The sequence below is a fragment of the Lotus japonicus genome, chromosome 4 (genome assembly GCF_012489685.1).
Source record: "Lotus japonicus ecotype B-129 chromosome 4, LjGifu_v1.2".
Classification (NCBI taxonomy): domain Eukaryota; kingdom Viridiplantae; phylum Streptophyta; class Magnoliopsida; order Fabales; family Fabaceae; genus Lotus; species Lotus japonicus.
The window spans coordinates 15,732,190-15,743,850 of record NC_080044.1 but is presented as its reverse complement, the minus strand read 5'-3'; the positions used below and the strand labels follow the sequence as shown (position 1 = coordinate 15,743,850).

Below are 11,661 nucleotides of genomic sequence, written 5' to 3'. Positions count from 1 at the left end.
AGCGGAATCACCCATGCAAGGCACGTGTGACTTTTGTCATATTCCGGTTTTTAGATGCTTTTGAAATAATAAATTGTTTGTGCAATTTATGTTAAAGTGAAAAACAATTTTGCATTTGTAAATAAACATGAGTTAATTAATTTTGCATCATGTACTCTTGTTAGGATATTAGTGGAATTATCCGTGCCCTGCACGTGTGACTTTTGTTTAATAAAATTGTAAATCTAAATGTTGTGTGACACTATATTTTTTTTACGTTTTAGTAAATACATATTAACAATTGTTTTAACTATATATGTTTTGAACATTGTGTTTTTTTTTAAGAAGTATGATAACAATTCCGCAAGTGCACAGATTACCCGAAGTAATATAAAGATATCGAACCACAGAGATAGTTGTTTATCAAATTGGTCAAGGACTTTAGTGTTCAGAATTGTAAAAGGAAAAAACAATATATGTTTGAAGTTTGGTTGTGTGAAAACACTTGTGAGTAAAAACTAGGATTATAATTCAGAAAAGAAGTACCATGGGTAAAGCTCCACTTAGTCCAATTATGTTTCTAAAATCAAGTTCTTATATGAAGTTTAGAATCCTTATCCATGATGTTATAGCCTCTACCTCTACTTGTTAATACCGTAATCAAGTAAATCATTCAATTTCATTTGCCAAATCTAATGCCTTAGTGCTTAGTCAATTCAATTGAAGAATGAAATTTATAAGTTCAGGCCAACACAATAAGTTTCTACCCTTATACCTAAGTGATAGCAAACAAATCAATATAATCCCAAGTCCCTTAATCCTCACCAACTACCGTTGTGCAAGAAGAAAGCAAAACACTTGTGTGCACTCAAGAGAATATTAATTCAGGGAAAAGATACATGAAAAAGAAACTTTATTCATATAAGAAACTCAGAAGTTCAAACCATAACCAGAACTAAGGTTCACTTCACCCAAAGTATAAAGAGAAATTAGCCAAGCATGGCTAGAGAATTCATAATGCAAATTAAAAGTACAAAAACCTGAAACAAGAGTGCCAAGAAGCCTCCCACATTCCATACCAAAAGACTATAAATCAGTTGAATGAAAATGAATGTGTGGATTTGCCTAACAAGCTTGCACTTCAATACAATGCTCGATTGAAGGATTTGATGGCTGAGCTGAACGACAATCTCCCTGGAGCAACGTTTGTCGTAGCAAATGTGTATGATTTGGTGATGGAACTCATAAAGAATTATGATAAATATGGTTAGCAATTCCTTTTTCTCTTATATGTTTATCATCTGTTATAGTAATCTTTAGGCTTAGTTACATTTTTAGTTCTTCTAATTTAGTGGTTCAAAATAATTTTGTTTTACTGATTAAGCAATTTTGGTCCTCTCACTTTATTTTCACAATTTTGGCCCCTCTAGTACAGTGAATTTGCAATTTTAATCCCTCTCTATTATAAATTTTTGGATAAAGAGTTAGAGATGAGATCATATTGGCACGATTGAGAGGAATAGTGAGATTATAATTTATAATGGTGGAATCATGAAATTTAGGGGACCAAAATTGCAAAAAGAAAAGCAAGGAGATCAAAATCATAAAAACACAACACCCAATTTGATTACAACATACTCACAATAGGTTAAATTTTTACGTGATTCTCGTACTTTCCTTTTTTTTACATGATTGTCTGTTCAAGTGTGATGTTGTATTGCTAATTCTTTATTACAAAAGAGTGAAGATTGTATTTGATCTCTCATTTACCTCGACTGAATGAGAAAATTTACAATCCAACGCATAAATGTAGAAGCAAGATTTTGTCTGAATGTGTTTGTTTTCCCATTTTAATCACATTTGCATATGTTCTAACACAAATTTGCATATTCGTAAATCGTAAATGTGAAAGAAGGGCGAGAGTGAGAATTCCGTTATGCAAACCAATATTCACACTGAGTTTGTGAAAACACACTTAATCTCTGGTGTATTTGTGTTGGCTTTTTTCTAAAATGTGGATGGGCTTCCAATTACGAGAACCATAGACTTCCTTTCATGTTTTTACCTTGATACTTGTGTTTCTCCAATAAAAAGAAATGAATGTCGAATAAAAATCTAAATATAGTATTCAACTTGAATCGACATTAAATTTAATATAATAGAAATCCGATTGAAAATTTTATAGCATTTGGAAACATGATTTTCCATCACTTTTTTTACACCCACCATCACATGATCTCATCCTAATTTTCGCCTCTTTTCTCAATTCTCATTACTTAGGTGTAAACTGAGAGCATAAAATCAATGAGCTAGCACCAAACACCCATTACCCCTCCTGAAATGATTAGCACACTAACACCATTATTATTGTTGTATGATTTGATTTTGCAGGATTCACAACATCAAGCAAAGCATGCTGCGGAAATGGGGGTCAATTTGCAGGGATAGTTCCATGTGGACCCACTTCAAGCATATGCACAGACAGGTACAAGCACGTGTTCTGGGATCCTTACCATCCCAGCGAAGCAGCGAACCTAATCCTCGTTAAGCAGCTACTTGACGGAGACAAGAGATACATATCTCCTATCAATCTTAGGCAACTGTGGGATCTTTCATCTTAATTTGTCTGCATTACACACACCCCTTTCCCTTTCAATTTTCTAATTCTTGTCTATTAAACTACTGTAGCTGTCAACAATATGTACCCTATTGTTGTGGTGGCTGCTAGTGCTTCCTCCTCTAGTAACAATAATGATTCTTTCACACTTCTAAGAGAGGTGGAAAGAGGTGGAATGAGGAGAGAGATAGCAAGAAAAGAAAAGGTAATAGAGAGAAAGTATGAGATGTGATAGATGATAAGAGGAGAGAGATAGAAATAAAAATAGGTGGAAATGAAGTGTTTAGAAAATGAGGTGTGTACATATCATTACTCTCTGTTTAATTACATCAATTCACATACATGTAACTCTACAATCTCGTTTGCTTTCTTTTTCTTTTTTATGTATTTGTTATTTACAATTCACTTGAGTATTTCAGAGAAAGAAAATTAAAGGACTTGTTTCAATTTGACATGGGGAGAATTCAATTTTATTTTCTTGTCCTGTTGAATATTTGATGGTGACGATTTTGCAATATTTCTCAGAACTTCCGGGCCTTGGTAGTTTACCGAATCAACCTATATGACTCACATGATGACTAGTCAATCTATTCAATTTTTAGGTGAAACTATCTGTCTATTTTTTTTCCCCAAAAAACAACATGCATGAATCATTGTCATTCAAAAAATAGGTTTAATAATTATTTTTCCTCCAATATGGACTTTGTGCTATTTTGATAACATAAACTTTCTCAAGGTAATTAAATTACCCCAATAAGTTACTAATGTCAATCCTTAAATCAGTGAAGACTAGGGTGGACATTTTTAAAATTAGTCCATCGGCTGACCAATGATGATTTATGTAATTTCTCTCTCTCACCCCTTTTTTATGAGTCCCACCCCTCTCCCTTCTACTCCATCCCAACCAACTACCAATCCACCGCCACCACTGTCATCCCTTCTCTGAGCGCTACATCCACCGACCAACGCCGCTTCCACCGTGTAACACCCAGGTTTCCGGGTGTCACTTTAGAAACTCAAAATAAACTTTAAGCGGAAAAGAAGGTATTTTTTTTTCGTTTGATTCTTTTTCTCTTTTTAGATAAAGTGACAGAAAATAAAGACATAAACCCAGCAAACTAAAACTAACCGATGTACATCATATAAACAGGTACAGCCTCAGCTGCACTCCAGTGTCACGCGCACTCGCAGTGACTCCCAAGTAGTGTGCCCGTAGGCAAATATATACAGATCTAGAAATGTGAGTGAGAAAGTTATAATTACAATCTACTAGGAGAAAGTCGGCCTCAAAATGACCTAAGCAAAGACCCCTACAGTCCGACTGACTCTCTGTGATCCTCCAGCAAGAGAACCACACCAAAAAGCCATGCGTCGGGAACCTACCCTGTCCCAAAACAAACGAATCAGAGCTCTATAAAAAATATGGTGCCCACCTAACCTACCCTCCAGAACTGCTCACATATCCTCCTCCTCCCCCTCGTCGCTCGGCGAGTAGCTGTCAACTTCGGTGTCGGAGTCAGAGTCCGAGTACACCGTGATTATCTCAGTATCCAAGTCCACGACCTCCTTCCTAACTGTCCTGCGAACAACCCTAGTCGAGCCCATCTCAACGTCTACCTCCTCAGAAAAGATCTCCTCCTCCACCACACGTAACAAGGGTCCCACGTGGTAGCCGCGTGATGGAGTCGGCGGGAAACGACGAGAAGCAGATGGAACAACAGGCTCCCTCTTCGGCTCCACGAGCCTCGAGGACGACGCAATGTCGGTAGGATCGACAGTAGTAGCAGGAAGTGGCGCGACAGGTGCATCCCTATCAGCCTCGATCTCGGATGGGTCCTCCTCGTCCGATGAAGATGAAGGTGGTGAAGGTGGTCTCCGGCCAGTGCCCGGTCCACAGCGAACTGAAGGCGGAAAGTTGAAGCTCAGCTCCATGCGTCGTAGAACTCCCTTCGTCAGACGTCCACGCTCGTCAGTACGGTCCTCCATGACCCTTCCCCGGTACGTCGCCCGATGATCCACATGATCGATCACCCAAGCGGTGGGGGTACGTCGGTCAACCAGCTCAAACCTGATCCCCCCGAGGGAGAGACCATCGAAAACCAATCCGCCATCGACATCTGGCAGCAGGCCGATCGCCCAAACACAAACATGAAACCAAAGCCAAGGCGCTAGGGTCAACTCACGGAATAGAATAATTATACAAACAGCATGTGATTGGGGGTAAAGATATATATGTTTATATATATATAAATATATTCTTAGCATGTTATCGGTTCTAACAATAATTCGATAATGCAAACAACATACAATTCCAGTCAGGGTGAATGTATGCGTGAAATGCAATTCAAAATGATCCGGATAGTTGTTTGGGATGGGCACCATCGAGTCTGCCCTACACCGGCCTAGTGTCGACAACTCTGCTCGGGTGTCGCTTACAAACCCATGCATAGTCAGATCAGTCACAACCACCCTAGGTTGTACCACTCTGCCCGCTATGCCGAAGATACGCCTAGGTGTTCTTCGATGAAGGCCGTCCCAACCATCGTGAAGCCGTCCCAACTTCACCGAGGCCCGATCTTTCGACCGTCTCAACCCCGAATGTATGCATGATGCAATATGGTTAGCCAAACATCGAATCGTCCTCACAACGCAAATGTTTAGCTTAAATCTCAATTTCAAAACTCAAGGGTTTAATGTCGACCCTACGACATAAACTCCAACAACAAGAGTACCAATGTACTCGGCAAACTCCTCTCGTCGCCGTGGCTCTCCTCCGTGGCGTCCGCCAATTCCCAGTAACTTCAAGACTTGTCGACATTTCCCCGTCTTTCGTAATCATTTTCCCCTCTAGGTTCCCTATGGTTTATTTGTTAATGAAAACGTTTCAAATCGAATTAGTCAGGTTATGAGTTTAATTCTTGAAGACTAAGTTCTCTAAGGTCTCTAGTTCCAAGGTTCTATTCATTCTAAGTTTGCCAAAAATCCCACCCAATGTAACCCCGGGGAAAGTCTAAGTATACAAACGATGGCTAGGTCTCAAACCTCGGGTTTGGACTTGCCTAGGGTTGTTCATCCAACCCGAAAGATCAAAAGGAATCAGTTCAGTGATTCTTCGCTCCGAAATCGCGTCAAGGCGCACAATTTAATACAACATCAACATCATAAGTTATGAAAACAACATAGCAATAATTCATCATCATATCCAATATCAAAGTAATATATAAGTCGAATTTATCGACGCCTATCATGCAATCTTAGCTAATAGGTAAGTTGCCCTAACCTCGAGTTGCTCCAGCCTCGCAGCGTAGGTTTTCCTCACCAGTTAGCTCGGTACCACCCCAAGTTCCTTCAACTGAACCTTGGAGTAAACAAAGCGAAAATCAAATCAAACACAATCAATTCGAACATAACGAAGTTAACTAACGATAGACAAAGCGTATGAAGCTTCGGAGTACAACAAACGAGCACGAGAGGACGAGTTATCGCGAAAACGAAATTCTCCTCCCTCCTAAACATGCTCTCGGCCATGTAAGACCCGAGATTTTAAGCTTAGGATCAGTGGAAGAGATTTCCATTTACGATTAGGGTTGATGTAATGTGAAGGGAAACCTGAACGAAAGTTTATTAAATGAAATAAATTTATGAAGGGGAAAGTTCAGGAAAAGTCAAAGGATTGTATCGAAGTCGATTTAAGTTATAGCACGACTAATATTCGCATTTAAAACCTAGGACAAGAACCTTAGGAAACAAAACTATGTTCCAGCTTTGGAACACTATAGGAATATAATTTCCAACAAAGTTCCAGCTTTGGAACACTGTAGGAATTTAGTCCAAAAATCTTTAGATAAATATTAGAACTTCTCTTTTTCCATATATCACAATCATTTCGAGGCGAAACTCTAGGATCTACGAACGTCCGATTCCAATCATCGGAAGTTTGCCGAAACCGAATCCCTGGTTTTTCAAAACCCTAGAATCAACCGTCAATGAAGACTTTTTCTATTCAGAGCTTCAAATGAAGATTCTACACGCGTACACCCATTTCTCTTGATTATTTCAATCTTTCTTCAGAAGGAAGTTTTTCATTCCGACATCCGATGCAAAAAGCAACTTATCGGGTAAAATAGTTTTATACCGACTATGCATTAGTTGCCAAAAATACAAGGAGACCTCTTTATAGTTTTGGAATTCTTTTGCCAAAACATATTTATTAATTCACGGAGAATGACGCCGGAAAAATCAGATTCGCGAAACTTTCATTTTACCGCGTTTTGCCAACCTCTATATATAGCCAAGAAATGAGAAAATATCACAAATTTCCACCATTTCTCTCCAAAACCTGCGAATTTGCTAAGAGGAAGAACGAAGAAGAGCTTTTGTTCATTTCTTGCTTGATCGTCGATCAATCAGTTGCTACTTCAAGGCTTCGAGGTATAGTCGCTAATCCTTACCTCTGATCGCTTTTTCCATAGCTTTTCTGTAGACTTTTCTGAGTGGATAGTTTATGGGTTTTTGCAAATCTATCCTGAATCTTTCATTTCTGATTCTAAACCTCTTCCTTATGTGCCCAAGATCACTTCTGCCGGGTTAGATTTTCCGTTATGTCGCCGGAATTCCGCCGGAATCAATTTTAGCCTTAAATACCCATTTTTGGAGTTTTTGAGGTAAAGCTTCAACCTTTAGGCTAAAAACTATCGCCTTAGCTTAGTGTTAGTAGGATTAGTTGTCATAAACGTCGTTAGTAACGTCCCTGCAAAATTTGGTTTTTGGGATTTCAGTTTTGAAATTTCTAAGTTAAAAATCATGACCAAAATAGCCCTGCGACAGTTTTTGATCCGATAATTTTTCCGAGTTCAGAATACCCTTAGTTACGGCTAATGAAAGCATAGGAACCAAGTTTGATCGAAGAAAAATCGAGCCCCACAATTGTGAAAAGTGGCCGAGCCCTATAGGGGAGGAGGGGGAAAATTCCTTTTCCGAAAACTTGTCCTTTCGCGCTAGATTATCGTACCTCGGAGTATGAACTACTTCGTGTAACCTTAGTGAGCATTGATAGCTTAGTTTCCGATAGATTTTGATAGAATTCTGTGGTTTTACTTTAAAGGTTCTTTTGAAGAATTTCCTGAAGATCAAGGAGCTCATTGTGAAGGAACGTTTGAGGAGAACGCTGGAATAACTAGAGGTAAGGGCAACTTACCTTACTAGCTAATGCTTTAGGTGTCGACGAATTCGACTTGATTTATTGTTTATGCACTTGTTTGTGATTGACTGGGAAAAGTTTTCTGAGGCTTCGGCTGACAATGTAGATGATTCATCTACTGACTGTTTTTGAGATTGAATTATATGCTATGTGCTATGTGGGTAATCTAGGATGTGTGGTGCATGCCTTATATGCTAAGTGCTATGTGGTTATGGCTTATTATGTTGATATATGACATGTTGATTGATGGTGCTGAGTTATTTATGCTTTAGCAATGAAATCTGAGTTTATGAATAGTGAGAATAGCGGGCAGGTCATGCCGATTTTATTTTGAGAGTTTTGGGGAAAGTTCGATAGGACGAATGAGATTCGGGCCTTGTTATGGTTTTTCATGGATCGAGACATTCTCTGGAGTCATTTGGGATTTGGAGATCCCGGGAACTTATAAGATTCGCGATAAGATTAAAAAGGATATCATTTTGTAAAGAAAACTCATAAGACATTAAACAACCTCTAAAATCTTCAAATAATGATAATAAACTCGAAAGGAAGCTTAGGATGAAGATCTTAGTTTTGGAAAACGAGAAGTGTCGTCGGATCCAAGCGTTGAGGAAGTTGAGAGGTTTTGAGTATGTTGATACTCTTGTGCTCTGGGAGCAGTTGTGTCGTTGGGCTATCCGAGGGATAAGCCGGGAACCGGGTAGTTTCCGAGCATGTTGATGCTCTTTGCTCGTTGAGCTGTTTTGACCATCGGATGGAGATGAGTCGGATGATTTGGAGATCATCATGAGATAATGTTTATACCTTCGGGTACAGTTTATACCTTCGGGTACAGTTTATGCCTTCGGGTACAGTTTATGCCTTCGGGTACAGTTTATGCCTTCGGGTACAGTTTATACCTTCGGGTACAGTTTATGCCTTCGGGTACAGTTTATGCCTTCGGGTACAGTTTATACCTTCGGGTACCGTTTATGCCTTCGGGTACAGTTTATGCCTTCGGGTACAGTTTATACCTTCGGGTACAGTTTATACCTTCGGGTACCGTTTATGCCTTCGGGTACAGTTTATACCTTCGGGTACAGTTTATACCTTCGGGTACAGTTTATGCCTTCGGGTACAGTTTATACCTTCGGGTACAGTTTATACCTTCGGGTAATTCGGACATCGACGGGGGATATGATCGACCGTGAGGTTAGGATCGACCTGTTGATTGTCGGGCATAGCGGAGGGAAAAGTCGACCCGCAGGGTTAGGACTGATCCGGCTATGTCAAGGTTGTAAGTGACACTCGGGGGTTATGGTCGACACAATGCCAGTGTTAGGACCGACTCAAACGTGCCCAGCCTATTCTTTCTTCGGGTAATTCGGACATCGACGGGGGATATGATCGACCGTGAGGTCAGGATCGACCTGTTGATTGTCGGGCATAGCGGAGGGAAAAGTCGACCCGCAGGGTTAGGACTGATCCGGCTATGTCAAGGTTGTAAGTGACACTCGGGAGTTAAGGTCGACACAATGCCAGTGTTAGGACCGACTCAAACGTGCCCAGCCTACTCTTTCCGGAATCGTCGAGATTGACGTTGCATTGACATATCATGCACTCTAATTGTATCGTTATGTGTTTTGATGAGTTGATGTTGATAAACATCGTTATGTGTTTTGATGAGTAGATGTTGATAGATATCGTTATGTGCTTTGATGATGGAATTGTACTAGAGATTTGATAACATGCTATGTTTAAACCTTAGGGTAGACAATGCAGAACTTATATGTATGTAGACAACATATATATATATATATACCCCTTATACTTTATCTGGTGCCTTGTATTCTCTATCCTATATTCCGTAAGTTGACCCTTGCACGTGCTACCTGTGTTTGGGGGGCTATGTATGCCCTTTTTGTCAGATGTCGTTGGTGGATTCTTCCGTGATTCCTCGTCGTTCGGGGAAAACCCGGAGCGAAATGACTACTATTGAGCCTTCGACGTGGACCCGGACTTCATGCATGACCAGATGGGAGTCGATGATGGAAGTATGGGGGGATGGGTGATTAGAGTCTATTAAGGTTGGGTGTTAGTGTCCTAGCTCTGACTTATTCTTATTTTTGAGGGCTTGTGTTGCTGACACTTGACCTAACATTTTGGGATTGTACATTTTGCCTACGGGCGTTACACTTTTCTACTTTCCGTCATTGGAGGTTACTCGTGACGAGGTCGCTACTTACAGCGGGGGTTGTTATATATATTGTATATTAGATCTGTTACCTTTCGCATTTGGATTTTATCTATTTCAGTCTTGTCTTAGTTATTATCAAAAAAAAAAATATTTACGTTTTTCCGCATTAAGTTTATTTTGGTTACTAAAGTGACGCCACCGAAATCGGGGTGTTACAGGCCACTCTCTAGAAATAGGGGTTCCGGCGCTTTTTCTTCGATCTAATTTAATTGCTAGGTAGTTTTAGGGTAAAACTAGGGTAAAGAAACTGTCGGAAAATTTTTAGAATGAACGGTTGGAATTACGACTAGTTAGGGGCACTTTGGTCCAAAATTAAAGCTCAAAAACTCAAAGTTGAAACTTCGGAAAAAAAATTTGATGGGGATGTTCACAACAGCATTTGTAGCAACTAATCCTAAAGGAACTAAGTCGGATTGTGGCTTTTCGAAGATAAAGTTTCAATATGTGCATAAATGGGTTTTTGTACAGTTTTTCAGATCTTTGGCGACTCGATCGAAATCGGCGCGCAACGGCGAGTGATCTAGGTTGTTGGGTAAGTATAGAAGATGGATCTAAAGAAAAATCGGGAAAATCGAATAATTTTACGTAAAGCTCGAAACTTTGAGCTCAGAAAGAGATAAAGAAACGCGATATAAAAGATGATCAGAGGTAAGAAGTAAGTAGATTACCTCTGTGTCTTGAAGTAGAGACAAACAGCTCGAAGATCGGTCAAGAAACGACGAAGTTCTTCCTCCTTCTCCTCTCCTCCTTGCTCGCGGCCCCAATGGTGAAGAATGGGAGATATTTTGCTTTTTTTCCTATTTATAGGAGAGTGAAATCGCGGGAAAATGAATATTTCGCGATTTCGATTTTTGCAACACGTTTTTGATTTTGCTCTCAAACAAGTATGTGTTTTGATTTTTTTAACTTTTTTTGTGTGGTTTTTCTAACTTTGACATCATAGGAAATGCAATAACTTTCTAGGTTTGATCATTATGTTATACCTATAGGAAATGCATACTAATTAGTTCATATCTGTTAGAATTTAGAATAGTTGAGGATAAGTGTGACACTAATAGTTGCAAGGAACCGTGTAGTTCGTCATTGATTCTTGATGGTAACAAGTATATTACATTGAGCGGAGATGGATTAGTGATTTTTTTTTTTTGAAGAAACATAAAATGCTTTATTAAAGAAGCAATATCATATAGAACATTATGCTTTTTCAAGTTTCCATAATAGTACCATAAAATAATAGTACGACTATCTTTGTTAGAATTTAAAATAGTTGAAAGATTATGGGAAGTATATTGAAACAACAGAGAAATAATAGTGAATTACACGGTTCACTATACCACTAGCTTCCACTATATATATCAAATAAATTTTCAAATTACTTTTAGATACCTTTGTTAGAATTTAGAATAATTGAGGATAAGTGTGATAGTGATCGTTGCAAGGAACCGTGTAGATCTCATTAAATCTTGATGGTAACAAGTACATTACATTGGGCGGAGATGGATTAGTGATTCTCCACACATTACAAATGCCATATCTAATGCTTATTTATAGGCTTTACATTACTGACTCTTAGGGTATGTTTGGTTAGAGAAAAAATGGAGAGGGAAGAAAAGTGGAAGGAAAGAAAGA

General features: G+C 39.2%; 2 protein-coding genes across 2 annotated transcripts in view; both read left to right on the top strand.

Moving 5' to 3' along the window:
- Positions 1 to 1,055: 1,055 nt before the first annotated feature.
- LOC130713895 (GDSL esterase/lipase At2g23540) lies at positions 1,056 to 2,601 on the top strand. The gene is made up of 2 exons (XM_057563720.1): positions 1,056 to 1,245; positions 2,371 to 2,601. Exons 1-2 carry the CDS (start codon positions 1,149 to 1,151, stop codon positions 2,598 to 2,600), a joined length of 327 nt encoding a protein of 108 aa, XP_057419703.1. The 5' UTR covers positions 1,056 to 1,148; the 3' UTR covers position 2,601.
- A 77-nt stretch (positions 2,602 to 2,678) lies between these two features.
- The window catches only part of LOC130712364 (glutathione gamma-glutamylcysteinyltransferase 1-like), an 18,097-nt gene continuing 9,114 nt past the window's right edge, over positions 2,679 to 11,661 (top strand). The window contains exon 1 of the mRNA XM_057562198.1: positions 2,679 to 2,756. Coding sequence (XP_057418181.1) covers positions 2,679 to 2,756 — 78 coding nt within the window. The remainder of the gene's footprint in view (positions 2,757 to 11,661) is intronic.

What these genes read in the sequence shown, in the direction of transcription:
- LOC130713895 (XM_057563720.1), top strand. Translation starts at nt 1,149, where the DNA reads ATGGCTGAGCTGAACGACAATCTCCCTGGAGCAACGTTTGTCGTAGCA. An exon ending in AAAGAATTATGATAAATATG is followed by an intron (nt 1,246 to 2,370) that starts GTTAGCAATTCC and finishes TTGATTTTGCAG; the next exon opens with GATTCACAACATCAAGCAAA.